Source organism: Leptinotarsa decemlineata, unplaced genomic scaffold (genome assembly GCF_025532065.1).
Source record: "Leptinotarsa decemlineata unplaced genomic scaffold, Ldec_3_MD MMD2_tig00000133_RagTag_RagTag, whole genome shotgun sequence".
Lineage (NCBI taxonomy): Eukaryota > Metazoa > Arthropoda > Insecta > Coleoptera > Chrysomelidae > Leptinotarsa > Leptinotarsa decemlineata.
The window spans coordinates 867,642-892,979 of record NW_027412542.1 but is presented as its reverse complement, the minus strand read 5'-3'; the positions used below and the strand labels follow the sequence as shown (position 1 = coordinate 892,979).

Sequence of the window (25,338 nt, the reverse complement as noted above, 5' to 3'; positions counted from 1 at the left end):
ATAGACCCACTCACTTTGGACCTAACCTAACACGTGCTCAACAAATGTTTTTAGAAGGACATCAGTGGAGCTAAAACTTCCTCTAGCCAACGCCGAACGAATACTGATTTTCACAAGTTAGGGATTCACAACACTTCAATAGGAGTGGGTGGTATCGCTGATTGATGCCCATATACTCCGATTGGAATCGTGGGCGCTCAACCTGTTAACTTCCTTCTATAATTGAATTTAATCTCCTGTGCCTTCAATTGGGTTATTTTCACTGATTTTGTGCCCCTGGATTGTTGCGCTCAAGGCAATTGCCTCAGTTTCAGCAGGATGAAGCACCTGTTCATAATATTAAAGAGGAATGCAATTCTCAAATTAAATGAAACGTGGTGAAACTTAGAAATAAAAAAAGTACTGAAAGTTGGAATGGAAATAAAACATGGTAAAAGTCAATGAAATATAATTTCAATATAAATAATATTGAGAAAAAATGAAACTATTTACAAGAAATAACTGAAAAATTCACAGTTTTGACTAAAAAATATGCAATGGAGTTAGCTAATTACCAAAAATTAAAGCTTCAGTAAATAAATAATAAACAGCTCTGACCCTTTGACTACAATGTTAACATAAAATTTCAAGTTGGGTATTTTATCACCAGGCCATATTTATTTTATGAAACATTTTAATATATTCAATTGGTTATTCACCTAATCAATAGATTTAAATTTCTTCAAAATAGCTTCTTGCTTGTGTATTTCATATAAGATTGTATCTAAAATCGGATATCATACTTCCAAAAACAGCCCTTCATAAATTCATAAACTGCCAAACACAATATTCTTCTCAGCAAAAACAGAGTTTATTTGCTTCAGTTCAGTCTCTTCGCGATTGAACATTTTTGAGGACTAAAAAACCTCAACTGCCTTTTGGAAAACTCTATTAATCAATTAGTAAATGTAACAAATATTTAAACAAGTCATAGTACCTAATGTATGGTCAGTTAAAACCAGATTTTAAGCCTGGTTTATAGTTGTATAACTTGATAACGTTCTTGAATGGGGGTGGTTGTGGGAAAGTATTTGGAGGTTTAAACATTGTTTTGAATTTTTCCTCTAAATTGACTCTCACATTCATGGAAGCTTCTCTCATTGACGAATGCCTTGGCGGAGGTGGGGGCGGGTTGATATTGTTGTTTTCCTGGGGGACCTGAGAACAAAAATAGAATTATTTTCTTTTATCAAAAATGTGTTTTTCAGTCAAATAATTTAATACAGCAATGAAGTCAATCATAGTATGTTTCACAATAATTTTTCTGAGTTAACACCATTGAAAAGCAATAAGGGGCTTAACATTTACAAGCCGTTCTAAAATACATATATCATAATTTTATTTATCTATTTATTATTTATTTATTGATTGTCTGAAAGCTATTTTCCGGGTTTTTTGGCCGTGGTCTGCAGGGTTTTTGCCTGACGTTTCGTCTACTACTGCGGTACAAATACAAGCATCGTAGCTGATACGTTCGGAACAACTCGAACAGCAACTCGGATAGTGTGACCGTTACCACATTGCCTTTGATAATGATTTTATAGTAGTAAACGAAACGTCAGGCATGATCAAAAAACCAGGAAAATAGCTTTCACACAGTTATATCTGACCGTGAAAGTTTACATTCTATTCATTTATTATTAATTTTAGTATTTTAGATCTTATACGTACAACTAGACGGAGAAAATAAAAAATATACAAAAAAAGTGCACAAAATGTTGCAATGAAAATCTCTCGAATTTGTCTTGTAGAGGAGGAAAAGTATCAATGTAAATCTGAAATAATTTTGTCATATTTTTCAAATAGTCAGAAAAAATAAAAACCGAAATTGGCAAATGATATTATTATTGTTAATCTTTTATTTTTCACTACAAGTTTGACAATATATGGCTTCAACGTCGCTATTTTGAAAAGAAATGATCACTTGTGTTAAATCGTTGAAAAGAGAATTCTATCAAATGGTCTGAAAACATATAGAGTCCTATTTAAAGTTCTTGACTTATAATAGGGGAGCCAAAGCAGGGATTTCGGGATTTACTGAAGCACGGCAGAATAATATACAGGGGGATACCTTGTACCCGGTTAAGTACCTCCACCAAATATGAGCCCCATATATAAGGCCGCCTGTGAGGGATAAAGGATCAAATTAGTAAAAAAAAATTTGATCATCAGAAATTCTCGAGCGCGTCAGATTAAGGTATGGTGAGTTAATTACCTGCTAAAAAGTGTATATTCCAGTAATCTGACAATTTTAGAGTGACGTAAAGAAAGGGGAGGGCAGCAAAGTTGTAAAAAAATAACGTCATTTCGACATTTTCGAGCGTAGCTATTTTTTTTATTTTGAAGGAAATGATTCAATAACGAAATATATATAATCTGACGATTTCCGCAAGCCGAAATAAAAAAATTCGTCGATAAAGTTTAATGCGTGCAGCTGTGTGATACCTATTTTTTTCCTCCCGAGTTTCTATTCCTCTATTCTCTATTCACTTTTTCTCTACCTATTACTCTCTCACTCCGTCCCCACTCTGAATTCTGTTGCCATGACGCCATCACAGCTGATCACAGAGACTCGTTCGTGATGAAGATGATGAATTATTAATAAATTAATTGATGGATGTAGCCGTTACTTCGTGGTAGAAAATCATAATGAAGAAAAGAGAAATGAAACTTTCTGTTTTTTACCACTTTCATTTGTAACTAACGTTACAATATATAAGGACATTTTCAAACTTATATATTGTATAAGGACGAAACTGCAGTTTCTATGTTTTTAACCACTTTTATTTATAACTAACGTTACTGCAGTTTCGTCCTATAAGGATATTTTCAAACTTATATATTGTATAAGTTTGAAAATGTCCTTATATATTGTAATGTTAGTTGCAGTTACTGCAGTTTCGTCCTATAAGGACATTTTCAAACTTATATATTGTATAAGTTTGAAAATGTCCTTATATATTGTAACGTTAGTTACAAATAAAAGTGGTAAAAAACATAGAAAGTTTCATTTCTCTTTTCTTCATTAATTAATCAATTGATAATAAAAAATTAAATTTTAAAATACTTTTCTACTTAAAAAACATACACTTATTTATTTGCATGCTATTTCCTGAGCTTTTCAAATAATTAAGTTCAATGAATTAAAAAAAAAATTTAAAAATATTGTTTTTGTCAGATTAAGCGAATCCCTTTAGATAATCGTTAGATTATGAGACAGCAAGTCTAAAGCATAAAGGTGGACCATATATATCTCAATCTGACGAGCTTGAGTATTCCAAAATGGCGAATGTTTTTTGCACATTATAATAACGGCCGCGAGTTTGCGTCAGATCGAAATCGTCAAATTATTGAATGAGAGCTTTTTTGTTGCACTTAACACCCCCTTAGGAAATCTGACGCGCTCGATTAAATTTTTTTTTTCACTTTTAACCCTTACGTACAACCACCCACATCATGCAAACGATCAGATTAACATACCAACATTAATAAAAATACGTAGGACATTGATGCTATCAATATCTGACGCGCTCGAGTATGTCCATGCAAGAGTATTTTTCTACATATTTAAAAATATATAGCCGCTTCCCGCACCGATGAAAAGGTATATATTATATAAAATTTTTTTCTTCTTATCATCTAAGCTTTGCAACCTAATATGTCTCAATGACGCTCGAGTAAATCCCCATTTTGCATCGTGGGCTCCCCTATTAGGTTCATTTCTGGGTAAAACAGAGATAGGTTTTTAATTACTTTTTCATTAGAAATATCGGCTCCAATGATCTACACCCTCATTTTGAATTTCTCACCCCAGAAATAACTAAGTGACGCCATTTACCTAAAAATGTAGTGGGTGCCTATATTTCACTCTGCAACCAAAATTATACATCACACAGAAATAGCGTTGTTGTTATGGTGGATGCGAGTCAATAGTTATTAGGGTGTTGAAGATATGCTAAAAATGGCCGATTAAAAAATGTGACCGTTGTCACTCTGGAGTATTCTGGATCGTTCCAGAAATTTCATGTATGTTCGGGAAATATCAAGAACGTTCTGAAAAATTCTAATATTTATTCTGATGTCATGAATGGCTTAAAAATTATGTTAGTGGTTCTAAAATGATCTAAAGCATTCTATAAACTTCGAGAAGGTTCTGAAAATTTTCAAGACAATAGAAAACAAAAAATTAATTGAAAAATATAACAAAGACTTCCAACACACATGTTTTCAGTATTAGATATAAGTAAATAAAGGTGACACTATAAACATTACCTAGCATAGCAAACGTTTGCATCTAGTTCAGTATATAAAAAAGAGAAAAAAATAAATAGTAAGTACTTACAGAAAGGGGTGGCCTGGACTGTTGCGTTTTATGAGGCGGGGGTGGCGGCGGGGCATGACTAGGCGCCTGCGGTATTGTAGATATAGGAGGTGGTGGAGGGGGTGCCTGGTTTGGATGTTTCACCGTGTTCACTTTTGGAGGTGGCGGTGGCGGCGGTTGACTAGGAGATGATATATGATTTGGTGTATGTTGTGTTGGTACCTACAAAAACGAAAGAGATTAGTTTTATAATTAACAAACATTTCATTTCGTTCAAATGGCACAATTAATCAATGCCTCCCTTAATGAGGGAAAATTTCTTCAAGCATCTAAAAAACTGAGACGACAGCCATTTGAAATAGTCCGATGAAGATTCCTAAAACTGAGTCGTCAATTCTTTCTGCGCAATTGTGTTTTCATCTACTGGAACGATCTGCCTGAGAATGTGATTGTGGATACTTCTTGGGATTGTGAAAACTGACCTTTCATTTTGTTTATTACACATAACATTTTTTTAAGGACAAAACGTAAGCACTACAGGAAAATCCTTAAGGCGCTCTAAGAGCGGAGATTATATCCATTTAGAAAAACGTTCTCAGGAAGTTCATTTCACATAAACGCAGTGCTCCAAATGAAAGAGATCTTGAACAGTGAAGTTCGAGGTGTAGTGAGTTGAACCTCGAAACGATGAGCAGCCACATTTATTGAATAATCATAGTTTTTGTCTTTCGCCGAAGAACATAAAGTATAAAAAATTCAAAAGCACGTTTGACTGACCTACGAAATATGCAATTTTTTTTACCGACATTTTAACTTTGAGGTTTCTCGAGATCCTAATAGTGGCCCCCCTTAAACAAGTCAGACTATATGAATATCCATTAACTCAATACCTATAATGGGGTTGATAGTGACTTTTCATATTACTTCCTTCCGATACTCTATTTTAAAAGGGACTAAAATGAAATAGTAGTTTGCCAATTACATTAAAATAGATTGAAATAGGGAGAAACATTTTTTTTTGTTCAAAGACTACAGCGAACATAAATTTATAATAATAGGACATTTATTTTTGTCAAATCATTAATTATGCTGATGTTACAAATTTGATAGGCTCCAGTTACAACACTTTAGACTCAAGAAATAACAATACAGTTTATTGTATTATAAAAATCATTCCTGCGCTAGGAAGCTATTGTATAGCTATAACTATTGTGTATCTAATGAACGAAACATCGCATTGCAAATTGGTTTATATCAGATTATAACCAATATAAAACAGTATTGAATGTTTCTCTACCTTTTTGTATATCATTTGAACTGAAAGTGGTACAGCCAAAAAACCAAATGAAGGCGGTAGAGCCAAAAAACGAAATTAGACGATTCTAGTTTTTGGCGAATATTTCAAAAACAACCACTGATATTCCAGAATCCGAAAAGAGATAATTCCAATTTCCCAAAATAGTAAACTTTTGTCCAATTAAACCGACCATGTAGGTCTTACTTTTTCCGAGATAGCAATAATGGGATCAACTAAAAAAACGACCTGAATATTCGTCATTAATAAATGCAAATACATTTACAATTTTGAATTAAGCCAAGGGGTTAGTATGTGCTTAAGCATGTTTTTTATCATAACATAGGTTCCATATTGATATTCTAACAAGCCACTACAATTTGATGATAGGGTGAACCAGAGTTCGAAACTGTGTTTGGCAATCTTTATCACCCTGTATGAATTTAATACCTACATGTAAATTTAATGAATTAGTTCATGAACTGCCCATTACCGACATTGCCATATGATGCAGTGATCCCATAATTTTCACAAATACTTTCTTCCTTGTGGAATAGAAACTCAAAGTTATTTTTGGTTTTAAATATTCAAGGGGAAAAGTGCAATTGACCTTTTCTGCAATTAATTAATCATAACTGAGATGATTGTGGTTAATTTATTATCTCTAATTCTGATAAATGCACATTTAGAATAATCATTTTGTCAGGCCATTAAAAATAATTTTCTTTATATCAATTATGACTGTAATTTTGTTCGATAGTGCTACTTTTGTCCAACAGAAGTGAAACATAGATGATAATTTAAATTGATTAAAAGAATAAAAAGTTACTGATAAGGAACAAGGTCTAACAGACTAATTGCTTGTTGAAAAGCTTTGCTGAGATAACTTGAAAATAGCATGTGATGAGTATGAAGAAACAATTTTCCAGATGAAAAAAAACACTGTCAACAAAAGCCAGTTGCAAAAATGAGAGGATTTTTACTTCTTCTAGTGCGATACTCATTCTCACTGCACGAACATACGAATCTGTACTTTATAGCAAGTAACAATTGAATTAATGAACAATTAATTTCAAAAATTATAGCAAAAAAATAAAAGAATGGAACCGATAGACCCTGAATTTGAAACGCCTACCACTTCTTTCTATGGTTCTATAAAAAAAAACTGGAAGGTTCAATACTAAAAGACAAAAAAAAGATAATAAATGCAATGATCAGCATGGAAAAGAAAATTAAAAGGTGAACATATCAATAAAATAGTAAACAAGGGATGAGATTACTTCATGAAACAAATAAAATAAACAATAGTATTTGGAGTGGCGTACTCAGTGATTTGTTTTCAATTTCTCTTTTGTCTCTTATTTGGATAACAGGTTGCACTCAGTACATCGAAGAGAGTTGTCGATAATTTCTCATTTTTTGAGACCAATTGATAGCATATTACAATTGCTTATCATTTCAATGTTTTAATTGTGAGGTTTCTGTAGTTTGAAGACTACACAATAGTTGTTTTCACAACTGAAAAATTGCAGGCTTTACCAGTACTAATATTAAAATGAAGAAAAAGGTATAAGAATAAAACTTACCGATGGTGGAGGTGCAGGTGGTCTACCATTCAGAGCAGGCCTAGACCTCGAATTGTGTCCTGCAGAATTTGCTAACGATTGACCAATGATGGAAGACATATGACGTACCGTGCCAAATTTATTCATTGGATTATCATCAGGACTTTGGGGAGGTGGCGTTCGTGGACTTTTCAAACTGTGGGTTCTGCTGATAGGTTTGTTATGTTTGATTTGAAGGCCGGTAGGTTTAACTGGAAAAAACAATAATCCGGTGATAATACCTTTTAGGAAATAATTTTTCAAATGTAAAGAGTGCTCAACTTCACTCTCATTGAAAATGCAATCCATTTGAAATGAAGATGATAGATTGATTATCTGTATGAATCATATAACACACATTTCCACAGATTTTGTTAGTAAAGAAGCACGTTCTAAGGGAATACCAAGCAGAGAGAGAGACAAAGAAACATGCATATCTATTGTTGCTTGAGTGTTGGTATGTTTCAAACAAAAATGGTGATTTGTTCGAAAATTATTTCTAATCTACATTTTTTGTTGTCAAGTAGTTTTTGGATATTTTTTTTTAATAAATCTACTTCTCAAGTTTACTTCAGAATGGTTTAACAAAGAGAAACCAGTCGTGACAAATAAAAAACTGTAGAAATCAAACAAAAGTTATTTTCTTTACTATTACTAATTCTTATTAGATTTGTTGTTTTTTCTATATGTGTATATGTCTAGATACCTCCTGGCAACTTTAGTAGTGGACTTAATCTATGTTTCATTACATTACCTTCGTTATTTATTCTGAAAATAGGAAGTATCATACACAAAAAGTTGCTGTTATTCATAAAATAGCCACAACATATAACCTACAATGATAATTTTAGACAATGAACAAATATTATACTATATCTCTCTTTCTCAGCCTCTGTAACTCATATAGTGTGAATAGCAATCCAAAAAAAAGATGTATATACAGAATTCTACATCTCCTCACCAAAAATATTTTTACTTTTAACGGAGTGTGTCAAATGAAATATCTAAGCTTCTAGATTTATAGATGTAGAATACACTATTTCTCTTCTTTAAATTATCAAAAAAGTAACAATTGTTAATCGAAAAAAATATCATTCACTCACTACTTAACACAGGTGGTTTTGGAGCCAAGTTTGGCTTTCCATGATTGATCACAGGCTTAAAGGGTTGAAATCCATTTTTCTTATCATCGCTCACTTCTAACGTACTCAGGTTCACATTACTTTTCGCTTTACGATGTAACGTACTTGGGTTGGCCGTCAGATTTGAATTTGTATTCGGAGATGACTTATTTTTATGAAGACCACTACCGTTCGAAGTGATTTCTTTATTAAAAAAAGGCTGTCGCTGTACATTTGTTTCGGGTGTAATCTGAAAATTAAATATTTTTCATGAATATTCTTATTTGTTTTGTACTCTGAAAATCAAAGAGAAGCCAATCTGCTTAAAAAATCTGTTTGAAATCTGTTTTTCCGTTAACCAGCTGTCCCACCCCTACGAACGACCACCCACCAGATAACGCTGTTTCGACCCACAATAGGTCTCAGCAGTGGTGACAGGCTGAAAACCACAAATGCATTATTGGACTCAACTGATGATTCCATACATGGCGTCTTTGTAAGAGGAGATGTCATCACTGTTTCCTACAGAGAAAATAATAGAATAGAACTGGCCGATAATTGATGAAAATCCATATTAACCCTTTCTATATGAGTGCCATATGTATACGTATGTCTATGTGAGTACGAGTGTCGTACAAGTTTATATGATAATGGACAGCTTCACGAGTGTCTTAAGAATACGGCGAGCTGGACATGTGTAATAGAACTCTGTATTTGCAATCTCAGCAGCTGCGCATTTGATAGGCAAAATATTATTGTTTGTAGGCACGTATTTCTGTTTGAAAATCTGTTTTTCCATCAACCAGCTGTCGCACTCCTACGAATGACAACCCTCAGTGAGAGCTAAGGATTAACGAGGTCTTACCTTTTAACGTGTTAGTATCATTTTGTCATAGGGTAAACATTGTAAACATGTCTCGCTGGTATTTAACCCAAAAAGAGTTGGCCGACAATTTATCCGACGTGGATGATAACGACTGTATCTTCAGTAGTGGTGAAAGTAAAGATGAAGAGGGATACGATGATGAGCGGGAAAAGGATGATGAGCCAGAACACGATAAACCGCCAGATAACATTGACTCTGATGAAAATGAAACAAATTCTGTTCTATACTAACCCTTTACGACTAACGGCAAGACACTTCATAAAAAAGATACCGAAATCCAAACCTACTGCAAGACCTCCCATTAGAAGGTGTACAGTATGTTCTGTGAATAAAAAAAAAGAACTGAAACAACTTACTAGCGCGGCATTCGTAACGTCGGATTATGTGTGACACCTTGCTTTGAACTGTATCAAACCAAAAAGGCGTTCTGAATTTTGAAAGTATTCCTTTATCGTTTCTTTCTTCAAAGCGTAGAATTATCTTAATTTTTTTTGTGAATCAATAGATTGATTTTTTTATGAATAAAATGTTTATTTTGCATTTTTCTTTCATTATATATTAAAAAACCTGCATACAGGGAGTACTGCATAAAAAACACCCTCGTATAGAAAAGGTTAAAAAAAACAACTAATTGATACAGTTTATTGTATGATTTTCACTATAGAGGGTTTTACAAAGCTTCCTCAAGCTTGAGAAAGCTATTGTATAGTAAAACACTTGTCGCGGTTTTTGTAAAACCCTTTATAGTGAAAATCATACAATAAACGGTATTGATTAGTTTTTTTATAATGAAAATACCCAAAAAATGAAAAACTGATTTTCCCCCACAAAACGAAAACTTTCGTTGAATATACTGAAAAGCTACTGTGATAGCGAACCATGTCATGATATTTTTGGAAATAAAATTTGTGAAGATAAAATCATTTTCGGTGTAGTTTGTGAAATTACTATAGGTCTTCATCAAGTAATGGCCGAGTCAATCAAAGACAATTTGTCTTCTTTCTAAAGACAGTATTTTTTGGCAGTTCACTACCAACTTGGAGGTTGCTCCAAGTCATGTTCATTCAGGGTCACCTAGCTAGCTGAGGATATTATTATGAAATAATGTGTGAAGTTGGTTTCCATCAATATCTCCACACATCAGTCAATGGCAGGTTATTTTTTTTGTCCTGGGTCTGTGACTGTATACGATTGCACCAGAACCTGAAGATGTTTTTGATACATCTGAATCAATTTGAATATTCAACGTGCTATTCGGTAATGAGCAATTAATTTCACTGAGAACTAAATCTAAGGAAATACTCACATTTCTATTTAAAGCTGGTGCAGGAGGAGGAGGGCCCCTATTCCTACTGTCATTAGCTAACTGTTTCTTCAATTCCATTTGAATGTTACCGAAGTTATTCCTACTGTCATTAGATAACTGTTTTTTCAACTCCATTTGAATATTTCCGAAGTTATTCTTCATCGGGGATATCATGGAAGGCACATTCTCATTCCTATTACTAGTCTTGGATGCACCTGGCAAAATGAAAAGAGGCTTGTTTATGCAATATATTTTGGTAAAATATTATTAATATCGATGGATTGCAGGACTTCAAAAAAAAAGCAGCAGCACAAGCGAGGTAGTAGGTAAAGAAGGGAAAAATATCATTTATACCAAATGTTTGTTTGAAGGTGATTGACAATGTTTCATGATGAATTTCACTAGTTCGGACTTCCATTGTCTACTATATAAAATGATTTGAAATCCCTGAAACAACTAAAAAAGAAGAATTGAAAATGAATAGCTGAAAATAACAATTATATTAACCAAAATAAACCTGAAATGAATATATAGTAGACAATGGAAATCCGAACTAGTGAAATTTATACCAAAGTTATGATAAGATAAAAAAAGAGAATATGCAAAATAAGGTGAGTCCTTAAAATTCGATAGAAAATTTATAATGCACTGCTTCAACCAATAGATTAATTATTTGGATCAATCAAAGGACTCATTGGTAAGAGCACAGATGGATGATGTTAATAATTGTTATTCCACATCTGACACAATAAGGGAACACCATCAATATGTATTCTTTCAGTTCCTTAAACTAGCATTCTAAAGGCATTCATATACAAAGTTTTTTCTCATGATAATAAAAGAATTACGGAAAATAAAAGAAAAATATTAATAATGAATCTTAAAATATAGTATCAAATGCTGTGTTAATATAACTCATTTCAAGAAATCATTAAAATTTTCATTATTAGGAAAAGCATACTATTCATTGAATCAGTTTTTCATAAACCAATAATAGAATAAGATATAGATAGAATAAGAAAAAGATAGTTTACTTCTTTTAACATATTATGTTTGTTTGTGATCTACACTAAGACTGACTATTCCTGTACAATGTAAATTGTCGATGAGGAAAATAAAAAAAAAAAAAGATTAAAATGATCGTACTAAGAAAAAAATGATATGACTTTGATGACTCATGGGAAGCCCTGGAGTGTTACTGAATAACCAAAAATAGTGAACTAACCTGGAATGAAAGGTGCACTCTTATCATTAGTAACCGTTTTCTTCAATTTAGTTCCTTTCTTAATTGAATTCAGTAGGGCGTTCCTCTCATTGGCACTGCTTTTCGATAATTTGAAATTAGGTATCGGCGGGGCCCCCGGGGCCATAGGGGGCGGTGGAGGTGGGGCCGGCATGATTGCTTCTTAAAAACTGAAAAGAAAATTATAATAATAATCGTGTATTTAAAATTCTACCCTCAACATAATTATAATAATTTGTAAAGGTTATAAACTATATACACAATAACAATGGGTCCAAGATATGGATTATGCTCAATGTTTTAAATTATGCTCAATGTTTTAAATTGGCAATCCATTTCCCAAAGACTGCTATACTTCACAATGATCTTCGTATACAAAATATTGAACAATTTAGGACCATCTTTATTTAATCAGTATATTGTATTTCATCACGATATTCACCACCACTTCACTCGAAATAATAATAACTTATATATTAACAGAACAAAAAACAAAAATACTATGAACTCATTGTTTTTCAAGGGTTTTGATCAGTTCAACAAATTACCTAATACAATTAAAAATAGCCCATCTCTGAACATGTTCAAAAATGAACTGAAGAAATTTGTTTTAAATGAACAAATATATGTATTATGTCTTTGTTACCTGTAGCTGTAATTTGTATAATTCCATTCATCTAATGTTCGTTATATATTTCAAATAATTATGTAATTTATCTTTCTACATGTTGCATTGAAATTTTTCGAATGTATAATGTTGCTGTTTTTGTAGTAATGTCTTTAAAAATATTTTATTGAACTTATGTTTGTCATACATTTAAGTCATTTCTAGATGTAACACATACCTTTTTTTTTTTATTTCTGCCATTCTAGTTGATTTGTATATTATTAGGATATCCTATTTAAATAAAGATCTATCTATCTATCTATATTAAACGATTATGGTGACTGATTCTTTTCTTTACTAATATTATAAAAAATTGAAATTGATGATGGTATTTCAGAGATGAAACGCTAGATTGAAAAATGTTCAAGTAGTAATGAGAAAGTGTTTTTGGATTTTTATTATCTTCTTGAATAACGTTAAAAAATCGCAACGAAATTGGAATTTTCTAAATTTCAAAACGTCATTCAAATCTTGGATACAGGGAACACATAAATAAGAAAAAACTTATTTTAATTTTGAATACTATGATGGTTTAGGAATTCATTATTTATTATTTATTTATTGAATTGGGATTCCCTAATATACAATATATATATATATATATATATATATATATATATATATATATATATATATATATATATATATATATATATATATATACATAATTTGAACAGAACAGAAAGGAATTTTTCAAATTCCATCATGAATATATTTTAACAGTTCGCACTTGAAAATCTTTAATGATAGAGTAGATTTAATTGAATCAGGTAAATCATTGAATTGGACAAAACCTTTAAAAAATAAACTGCTCATACTATTTCTTGTATTTGTTATATTTATATGAATGTGACTGTTGTGCCTAGTAGAATGGTGATGAATGTCCTTATTGAAAGTTATTAATGATAGCAAGTATGGTGGGGTCACTTTATTTAATATTTTATAACTGAAAACCATGGAACAATAGAATAATCTTTTGGATACTGAGAGCCATTGTAGAGCAGATAGCATGGTAGAAATTGGTGTATACCGATTACATTTTAAAATTATTCTCACTTCTCGATTTTGTAGTTTTTGTATTTGTTGCACTTTGTTCAAATTAACAGAGAATAAAATAGATGCACAGTAGTCAAAATGGGGTTGGATTATTGATTTATATACCATAATTTTTGTATCTGTTGATAAGTTATTGGCGATTCTTGGGAAGAAATAGAATTTTTTTGCAATCTTTTTTTCAATATATTTGAAGTGGTCGTCCAATGATGAGCAATTATCAAGTTGAAATCCCAAATACTTCACTGATGTTACTATTTCTATACGTTCATCTTCAATTTTTATATTTATGTTGTTTGTATTTGATTATATTTGAATTCAGTAGTAATTATCATTGCTTTTGTTTTTTTAAAGTTAAGTTTCATTTTATTGGTTTTCAGATATTTTTCTACTTTCTCTAGAACTTTATTCATTCTGCCAACAGTTTCTTCTAAATTTACTCCAGTACAGGCCAATAAGGTATCATCTGCAAATAAGTTAATGAACTCACAGTCTGTAAATAATTGAATATTATTCAGATACAGAATGAATAATAGGGGACCAAGCACACTACCTTGTGGCACTCCTGTGTGATTTGTTATATATGCTGATAGATAGATTATCTTTATTAGTTCTTTGGTACAAAGACTCTTGCGGGTGTAGAACATGTCAATGTGTAAAGGAGTATGATAAAAATTACAAAAAAAAAAAAAATAACATAAAAATAAAAAATATAAAATGAAAAAAATATATATATAAATAAACACCTTGCATACTACAAGACATTTCAGACAAACATATAGTACAATAATAACATTGTAAAAGTATACAAACAGTCAGACAAAGAATATAAATAGGCAGACAATTCAAAGTCTATCAGCGAAATATTCTTCTACCGAATAATAAGCCTTTGATAAAAACATGATTTTTAGTCCCTTTTTCATTTTTCTAACAGGCAAGTTTTTGATGGAATCAGGTATTTTGTTATAAATATCAATCACAGAAAAAGGAACATTTTTCTGTACAAAAGAAAAACGTTTCATTAAGTTGAGAAGACTGTTTTTATTGCGGGTATTATGAGAGTGATTCCTATCAAAAATTTCAAATAATGACATGTTTTATAACACATTCATACTTGTAAGAGTAAGAATTCTCTTTTCAATAAATATTTCCCTGCAACTCTCTGTTCTAGGTAGATTGAAAATTTTTCTCAAACATTGTTTTTGTAAAATGAATATTCGCTGAGTGTCCACAGACATTCCCCAAAGGATGATACCATATCTAATGCGACTTTCAACGTATCCATAGTATGCCAGTAGTGCTGCATTTTGAGAAATATTTTGTGATATGACTTTCAAAGCAAAACAGTATCTTGATAAAGTTGTTGCAATATTATTTATATGACTCTTCCAGTTCAATTTTGAGTCAATTGTTAGGCCCAGAAAAGACAATTGAGGAGAAGATTCCAATGTTGTTAATCCATTACTGAGATTACAAACACTACTAGTACCATTTCGTGTAAACGTTATGGCATGCGTTTTATTGGTATTTAATTTCAGATTATGGGCTGAAAAGTAGTCTTCTAGCAGGTTCAGGGAGGAAAAAATATTGGTTTTTTCAGAAGAAGCATCATCTGAACTAAAAATTACAGAGCGATCATCAGCATATTGCACCATAAATTCATTCACAGCTTCTGATACGTTATTAGTATATAATATATAGAGTAAAGGACCCAAGATTGACCCTTGGGGTTTTTCCTTATTGGGATAACAAACTTGGGATCGCTTCTTTCTCTGGTTTTTGGAATAACACCATACCTGCACAGTTCACACACTATTTATTGGCTCATAGAAAATATAGAGTTTGACTGTATCTATTTCTTGAGGAAATTAAGGTCTATTTTGACATATCTTATGTGGTCGAGATTACGGCATTTCTTTAGTTTCACCTATATTAGGTTTTAGTTTAATGAAATACGATTCAATGGTTGAAAATATGTAAGTTGTTCATTTTGTTGATAACCTTATTCATATCACTACATGAAACAGACAATATTGTATTATCTGCAAACAGGTTTAAAAAATCAGAAAATGGAAAATATGCATGTCATTTATATACCAGTGGATAAAAGTTGGCCCTGAGACACTGCTTCGTGTAACACCAAACGAATTTTGCGTGGAATAGTCATTAGGAAACTGTTGAATTATCTAACAAGTATCAATCCGCTTGGGATTACCGTTGTATATTTTAGTGACTCAACTCCTAACGTATTTCTAAATTCACATTTTAACTCAATTTTTGTTCTTCAAAAACGTGCAATTCGCTATCTTTGTAAGGCGGCTCCCAGGGTATCTTGTAAAGAACTATTCAAAACTCGTAAGTTGTTAACTCTGCCCTCATTGTTCATTCTCGAAACTGCCTGTCTAGTATATAAAAACAAAACACTTTACAAGTTCGCTGATGGAATCACCCGCCAGAGAAATGACATGAAACTTCCAATCCCAAAAACAAATTCAATAAAAAATTCATGCATATATAACGCTGCCAAAATATTCAATCATCTGCCAACAGAAATAAAACATTCTGAAACATATGCTGTGTTCAGAAAAAAATTGAAAACTTCTTTTCTGGATCTGGCTTTATATAGTATTACAGAATTTTTTGAGACAGTGTTCAGTGACGTCTAACATCAGCTCAGTATGTTATATGTGTTATTTAATTTATTTATCTTAATACTAGTTATAACCAATTGAAAATTAAATTAATTGATAGTCCTATATTTTATTGACAATATCATGTGAACCATGATATATCAAGCTTTATGAATGTCTACACTTTGTCGATAAGATTATTGTATCTTCAGACAATAAAGTATATTTATTATTATTATTATTATTATTATTACATTTCATCAGTTCGGACTTCCATTATCTGATATGATATAAAATGATTTGAAATTCCTGAAAGAATCAGTAAAAAATTAAAAAGATTAGCTGAAAAAACAATTCTATTAAGCAAAAAACTGAAATTACAATGAAATAACATACAAGCAACAACCAAAAAAAACAAACAAAAATTAACTATCAACACGAGCTGAAAAGTTAATGAATTATCAACAAGAAATGAAAAATTAAAAGATTCCAAAACAAATTACTCAACGACGTTTCGATTGTAAGTATCCACAATCATCTTCGGGTGATAACTGTCATTTTATATCATATTAGACAATGGAAGTCCGAACTAATGAAGTGCACCATGAAATATTGTCAACCACCTTTAAATAAATTCACATTGTTTAGTCAATAATACACTCTATAACTGAGATAAACTATGTGAAACCGTTTTAGCAAGATTGTTATCTTTGTAAACAACTGATATCTTTATTTGTATTAGTTATTTAAATTATGAACTCATCAATTCTTTGATTCTAAGAATTTGGTTTTCATTCTTATACTCACTCTATAGAATAGTCACTCTGATGGAAGATTTAATAACGGTTTTTGCAGCTGTCATCCCCCTACGATTGACAACCCCCAAATTGAGTAATACCACAACTACTTTATCTAACCAAAAACAAACATATGATATATGTTGCTTTCAATAAATACTTATACCATTTTTATTCACCTTCTTTGGACATTTTCACTTTCCACAATATGAAAATTGTTATGGAGAATTTTATACACGTGTAGAACGAGCAAACTTTTCAGTTCACCCCAAAGAAAGTAGATAAAAACTGATTTTCCTCCACAAAAATGTATTTTGTTCAGTACTTATACCATGTTTAGGTACAATAAAAACACTAGTTTATTATTGTGTAATAATGAAGAGGGAAAATCAATATTCTTATAATGGGTCAACTATTGCAGACACATATAAACAAAACAAAAGGTACTAAGTATTTTCTCTATGCAGGTTGTTAGGTTGGCGGTTGGGAATAATATTCCACTTATTGTATTCTGAATTTCATGTATTGGTACCAAGTCTTTTTTTGTTGTCATTATTGGGACTGAATTTGTTAGATCAGGACTTTTGGGAGACCAAATCCATTAATTGAAAACTGTGTTTCAAACCATTCTCTCCAGCTGCTGAAGTATAGGCAGTCGTACTGTTGAAAATTAAGTTTTCTCCTACATATGAATCTATTTACCCGATTTTGTTCATATATATGTTATATATTTGTTCATATATATGTTAGTTAATACGTAAAAAGTTCAAATTCAATTCTGTGTCACCGTGTTATATAAGTAATTCAAAATAAAAATATTTGTTCTGGGTGAGGCATACATTTTTACTGAGAATGTGTTTTTTCATAAATTCACGTATAAAAAAATTCACTTGCCATTTCAAGCATTTCCCTTAATATTTGTAAGATTTTATGTTTAAAATATAATGTCGGAATTGGTTGAAACTACCCAAATAAAAAAATATTTTAAGAACTTTGTGCATTACCCTGTAGATACAGAAGTGATTCAATTTTTTGATAAACACCTAAATTGAAAATTATAATTCTTGTGAATTCAATCAGGGGATGAAACTGGATAACGGATTTACGTGTAGGTGGTGGATTTGTTTAAAAGTTCATTTATTTAATTGAAAAACCCAATAAATAGGGTAGGTAGAGGTCAAAAAAAAACAAGCGTAAATAATACAATAATCACTAATTATAAATCAGTCAATTTGAACTTACAAACAATAGGAGACAAATATAAAAACATGAAAGCAACAAAATGTCATCAAAACCAAAGAAATGATTTGCAATAGTAATATATTAGGAATTCATGAAGGAGATTTGAAAAAATCCAAAAAAATTGTCTTAGTTTCACGAAATGAGAAACAAGTGAATATACAAGATTCACTGTTGAGAGGTCGTTGTGCTTCTGGTTGATAAAATACGAAGCAGATAAGCCAATTATTGATAGCGAAATAGAGCAATGAACAGAATTATTGATAATATTGAAGAACGTATTTTTTACGTCTCCTACTGAGAAATTTTCTTGAGCATTTGTGTGCATCTGGATTGTTATAAAAACAATTTTACCAAGGGCGTAACACTATATTGGGTGAAAGTTGATTCATAAGTATTTACATACCTTTGGATACACTATACGGTAAGAGTACATTAAATTCTTGATGTTTTCAGTTAGGAATAAAAAACCTTTTTGTGTCTATTTTTCCAGTGACAAAAAATTGAAAACTTTCAAACAACAGTGGACAAGAAAAGAAAAAATGTGCAGAGTACTTTCTCTAATACAAAAGAGTAGAAAAAAAACCCATCTGAAAAACCTACTCCCCTTACAAATACAATACTCTCTCAGTATGACATCCAAACATTCATTGCGTCAATCATAAAATTTTATTGAAAAAAACTTCATAAATATAGATGTAGAGGTGTAACGAACACTTGGTTCGAATCGTACCTTTCAGGTCGGAGTTAAATGGTGAGGACAACGGAACTCTCGGAGAACAGGGCCATTGAATCTGGTGTACCACAGGGTTCTGTGTTAGGCCCTATTCTGTTTCTGTTATATATGAATGACATATCTATGATTAATATATCTGGTAATTTCACTCTATTTGTGGATGATACTACAATATTATGGAAAGAAAAAAATTCAATGGAGCTAAATAAAATAATATCATCCGACTTGAAGAAGGTGAAGAGCTGGTGCGATGCAAATTTACTCTCTCTCAATGCGTCCAAAATGAATATAATATTCAAATGTTCGCTTGATGAAATTTCAATAGACGTTGCCATATTAAAAAATAAATTAAATACAAAGTTTCTCAGTGTATTCATTGATAATACATTTTTGGAACTTTCTTATATCTACATTTATACTTTTTTTAGTACTTTTTCTATTCCTATTAACATTGTATTCCTTGGACTTTGTCAATAAGATGCAAATCTTCGGACAATAAAGTATATTTTGATTTGATTATGAAAATAGAAACTGATATTGTTCATAGGATACGCTACAAAATGTAATAATTGAAGTAGATTGTAAATTACACAATTTACTGAATTTCTGTCTGCTTTTCGTATACTCATATTATTTGACAATATCAGAAACATACAGTGGGTGAAAATTAGGAGAATTATGAGAAGACAGGGATGCACCAAACCAAATTACATTCACAGTTCCTGAAAATATTCAACAATTTCAATGGAAGTTGAAAATCTACATAACACATTATGGGAACTACAGCAAGATTTCTATATTGGGAAGTCTGTATATTTTGAAAAAGATAAAATACCATCCTTACAAAGTCCTGCAACTGTGCCCCAGTTTGTATACAGAAACTTTTCAGATCGGTGAATTGGAAGAAAAGGAACAGTGGAATTAACCTGTTACATCACCTGATCTTACCACATTAGAAATATTTTTATGGGTTTATTTCAAATCCGTACTCAGAGAAGGGGGGTTAACGCACCCCCCAAAACTTCGATAAAAAAATTATAAACTTGCTTTGCTTGCAGAGTGCATTTTCCTGAATAATTCCGACACAAGATTTATGGCTTTGAAAAGTATGTTGAATTAAATGTTCCCGAAACAAGGTGGATGGATGGAAAATCACGATGATTTATTGGGATTCAAAGAGATTTACAAAGCAATTGTGGAAACTTTGCCGAGATTGAGTGATTATGATTTAGAATCAGATACTTCTCAAAAAGCAACGTCCTTTTTATTGTCGACCACTTTCGCCCAGATTGTAATTTATGTTTCTCTTATGTTTTTTTCCAGATATTATGAGCTTTCGTAAAATCCTTCAATTTCTCTTATCAGTTTTAGCAACTATAATTTCAATTTAAATATAAAAGAAATGAAAAATACCGATTGTTTGGTAAAATTTTCATGCCTGCAAAAGTTTTGCTCAAATCAATAAATGATGGCGTTAAAATTCCACTTATAGTATCTTAACAAGGACATAGCCCATGGCTATATGTAAGTGCATCACCCAAATATGACGCCTATTAGAAATATGAAAACTGAATCAAACGGTAAAATAAAAAACAAATGTCAGCTTTGTTTTACTAATCATTGTAATTTCTTGTGGTTTATGTTTGCAAAAGTATTTCATTTTACATATTCATCTCTTTCTCAGGTCTATAATAATTGTATTGAAAAATTGACCTCCCACACCTACAAATTCACTATTGAACAACTCGAAACATTGCCAACCTCAAAACACTAAACTTAAAACAAATGTTTCACATTCAGCTGTTAACTATTTATTGAACACACACATATAACATTCTTTCCTCAGTTTTGATTTGTTTTTCAAGAAGTATTCTAACGTATTTGAAGATTTTTCATAAGAATTTGAAATTAAAATTTGGGGTTTTAATTCAGTTTTCTCAGGTATCAAACTTACTCAAAAAATATACATGAGAGTAATTAAAAAGTTTGAACAACACATTATGTTGTTTTTTTCTAATGTTAAATGAATTTAATATTTTTCGACCTGCCTTGTCTTCTTTTTGACTCGAGGCTTTTTTAAATGTTCATCAATCGTGCACCAACTTTTCAAATTTCAATTGTGCAAAGAATAAAAAATCCCCTTTGTTAATGAACCACACTATTATGTTTCAGTCGAATCAAAATTAGAATAGCTCCTTAAAGTGGAGCTATTCTATTTTGTTACAAGTACATAATGTAACCCACATAGAAACAAAAATAACTGAATCTCTTAAAACAGTTTGAACAAAGAGACATTGAGTGTATCTTCACTAGTATATTTTCAAGTACTGAGCGAAAGGACGGTAGCCTAGTGGGTTGACAGCTCCACTCAGTCAATCGACCCATGTGCAAACCGCTGGTTTGCACATGGACGATCCGGACGATCCATCTTCACTTCCTATCGTCCAACCCGTGTTAGGAATCACACGTTAAAAGACAAGACCCCGTTAGTCTTTAGCTCGCACAAGTTTCGACTTTTGAGAGTTGTCGTTTGTAGGTGGGCGACAGCTGGTTGAAGGAAAAAGATTTTTTAATTTTCTTCAACTCACTGAAGAGAATATTACAAATAGAATATACTTCTCACTCACCTGGTATTTAAAGGATGTACTCAAATAAGGAATAATTGTTTTGATGAATGTAGATTGTAATCTGCTCATTTAGTATGATGTGTATATTACCCACATTTACATCACTGCAGCAAATGATTATCGTTTACAAATATTTTTTCAACAGACTATATTTCTAAGATCCCTGCGAACAAGACATCTTCATTTGACAGTCTGATAGTCTGAACTAAATTATTATTTGGCTTTCATTCAAAGTTATTCATCTCATATGTTAAGGAACCCTATTAAATATAACTTCCCGAAGACATATTCATAACTCTCATTACCTTGTGTTTTTTATCTTTGATAATTTCCAAAGTAGATTTATTGTTGAGTATAAAATGGATTTCCTTTCACTCAGATAACACATTTTCCAAACGAATCATACTTTCCATAAACAATATTTACCAAATGGTTAACCAACAAATAACAGTGGAAAAACTGTAAACCACAAGTGTGTTTAAATTGTGTACATTAATTATAATATGAATTGAATGATATCTGAGGAAGAAATTATATTAGTAAAAACTGAATTACTTGTAACTGTAGTTTACACCTGATAAACTGAAACAAGTTTATGCAGTGTTTATTAAGATTTGACTATTATTTATGTCTATTGAGATAAAAAAACCACAATAAATCGACTGATAAGTTGGAGCTTTACTTCCAGTTGCAAAAAGTGAAGTATCAAATAGAAGAAGAAGAGATAGAAGGTGAATACAAAGAAAACATATCAAATCACAAATGAATGAGTAACAAGATTTCTTCAAATATTTTAGTGAACACATGAACATATCTGTCTATGACAAAAATTCCAGTTTCAGTATACAGAGCATAACTTGAATCTCCCTTATGAAAGATCTTCAAAAATATCCTTTAGAGAATTCCCTAGTGGTTTTCAAAACACTAAACCATGTCAGAATACCCTAATTTAAATCACATTTGACAAACCTGTGATAATTTTCCTTTTATTGAGTATATGTAGAGTATGCTACATATTTTCAATTCAAAATTAGGAAGTAAGTATTCTCGGCTACTGAAAAAAAGATAAAACTTACATACTTAGGAACCGAACTTCAGTTGTGAGAGATCTGTCTCCAGTATGTATTTTTAATACAAACCAATTACTTATCATGTTGGTATAACTTATAACCTTACCTTGACTTTCTAGACAAAAAAACCTATTTAAGTAAATCATGAACAAAATAGGCCCCTATGAGGAACACCATACATTGTTTTTTTTCTCTCTCTGCTTATGCAATTTTTCAATATTACTTTCTGTTTACGATGTTCTAGATATCTTGATAATATGTTTTTTACGGTCGATCCTATCAAAAGTCTTTCTAAGTTTGATAAATAACCCAATAGAAGATTTAATTTTGTTCAGAGCTCCGTAGATGTTGATCGTTAAAGTTCTTATTGCCTCACATATTGATACTTTTTGATAACAGTTTATTTTTTTCCATAAAGATGAAACCAAACAATCGGTTTGGTATTCCATAATCAATTGCAACATTTCTGCTTTCATAACATCTTAACCTGAAACGGTCCTTTCCTTAAGTTGATAATTTGTTGTATGTCTTACAATTTGGACCAAACATTTTCACGTCACGACCCAACAATTTCACATCCTTTGAAACATCTGTTTCGTTATTAATTTTCTGTTTGAAATAATTAGAATATGAACGAAACAGCATCCTCAAGTCTTCAATTATATTTGAATCTTCATCGTGGTATTAACCAGAAAACTAGTTGTTTTCCGGCTGGCATTTACAAGATCCTACTGTTTAGGAACGTTGGGATAGATGAATGTTTCAAATTTTATTTCGAAAGATTTATTTTCTTAATGTCTGTAACTCAACAGGCATCAGACTGATTTTGATTTCAATTCAAATATTAATTTTTTTCAGTTTTGATAAGTTCTGATTAATGCTTTCTATAATATTTTTATAATTTTATAATATTGTTTCAAAAATGTTAAAGAAGTTCATGTTTTAGTATAGAAATATTTGTATTAGAAAAATGATGAAACAAATGGAAGATACTTACATCAATAACCAAACAGATATTGTACTGAACACCAAATTCTGAAGTCTAAATGACACCTAGGTAGGGGTGCTTCCAAATATTTACCTAGCTCTATGTGGTAACACCAATACCAAAAAACCATTTAAAATTAGATCAAAAATATCACTGTGGGGGAAAAATCTAAATTTACCTGAAAGTTCCTCTCCTCAATTTTGGACCAACCAAAATGATTGGATCAGCAGGCATAGAAATCTTTAGAGATATTTTCATAATATAAAATATTGTAATTTATGCAATAAAATTTCAGGAGTAAGTTTAAGTAGGAGGTCATACATCTAAATATGGAAACCATAGTTCAAGAATCAATCAAATCTACATCCTACGAGATTGTAGTCGAAATATTTCCAAATATACATAGCTTATACCTTTCTGCCCTCCGATAAGTTTATAGAAAACAAACTTAATGATAAAGTGAATATAGTACCACATCAATTCTTTTTAAAACATACCTACCTAGATAAGACTGTTCTGAAAGTTCTTCCTGAAGAAAATCATATGAATTATCATCACTTAGACGAAATAGAAACCAACAAAAACCACTAAACTTTTTTGATTCTCATTAAAAGAAATAATCATCAATTCAGATTAAAAGAAAATATTAAAATGTCTAAACCAAATGACATATTTCAGTAAACATGACAAATTGACACAGACAGTTGACGTTAATGTGTTATTGGTAAGAGTGACGGAATTCATAAGCCATATTTTCACATAGGATGTTTTTTGCAAAGATTTTTTATTTATTTTTTTCAGTTGATCTCTTCTCACTTCAAAAAACTAGTGATTTCACCATTCACATAAATATTTCTTATAGTTCTCTTCATTTCTGTCAGGTATTGAAGTTGATTCGTATGTTAATGAAATTCATACCACAAGACTTTTATGTTGTTTTGAGAAAAATATAATGAATTTTCTGAACTGATAGTTTTTCCAATTGAGGAATAAAAAGTTATTTTTCATTTTGCAAACCTATATGAGTGCACTCATACAATTTTCATAACATTTCATTGCCATTTTCTAAAGCTAATAATTTTTTTATTGGTTAGGGTACTCTTTAACACTGAATAGTTCCAGCTATCAACGAGTGTCTCATTCGGGTGATGAAAACAACAAACTACTTACTTAGGGGCAATTATCAAGAAATATTTGTAAAAAACCTAGCGAACCTAGCAGTAACCAAGTAAAAACTTGGTGAACGTTGAAACTAACATAATTGAAAGACCACTTGTTTCTGAAGTTTTAACTGTCGTCGACCAATGGACCAGGTACCTTCTTCAATACATTTGAACAATTTAATAGATAGAAAACACACACTTATAATTAGGAACACAAAACTGTACTCAAGTCATTATCTCAAAGAACGACTCGGGTCTTCATTTCTTTCTACAATTACCCATTCATGAATGTTTTCATTGAATTCGGATGATAACAGACTGGTGTATAGAATAGTAAATATATTTTATGGTCAACACATGAAACTCTTTAATATTAGGTAGGTTAGGAAGATTTTAAATTTTATTGAACGATTCATCAGAGAATTCAAAAGCCATTCTTGAAAAGGAACGGACAACTTCAATATTCAATTTGGATATTATAAGTTAAATAAATGAAAAATGTATGATCACAGTGTATGGTTTCCACTTCGAAAATGGTTCAGTTATTGACTTAT

At 31.2% G+C, this 25,338-nt stretch overlaps 1 protein-coding gene across 9 annotated transcripts; it reads right to left on the bottom strand.

The window, feature by feature from the left end:
- Window positions 1-433: 433 nt before the first annotated feature.
- Window positions 434-25,026, bottom strand: LOC111517665 (uncharacterized). 9 transcript variants are annotated; one of them, XM_074172475.1, is made up of 8 exons: window positions 24,123-24,276; window positions 11,797-11,984; window positions 10,572-10,786; window positions 8,362-8,629; window positions 7,241-7,470; window positions 4,382-4,582; window positions 977-1,197; window positions 434-927 (listed from the first exon to the last, which is right to left on the bottom strand). In XM_074172475.1, the coding sequence occupies exons 2-7, from the start codon at window positions 11,966-11,968 to the stop codon at window positions 988-990; spliced, it is 1,296 nt and encodes a 431-aa protein (XP_074028576.1). In that variant the 5' UTR covers window positions 11,969-11,984; window positions 24,123-24,276; the 3' UTR covers window positions 434-927; window positions 977-987. The 9 variants fall into 9 exon arrangements, with proteins under 9 accessions (XP_074028576.1, XP_074028570.1, XP_074028571.1 ...); XM_074172469.1 differs by lacking the exon at window positions 24,123-24,276 and adding an exon at window positions 24,879-25,026 and having other exon boundaries at window positions 434-1,197; XM_074172470.1 differs by lacking the exon at window positions 24,123-24,276 and adding an exon at window positions 24,792-24,929 and having other exon boundaries at window positions 434-1,197.
- Window positions 25,027-25,338: the final 312 nt, after the last annotated feature.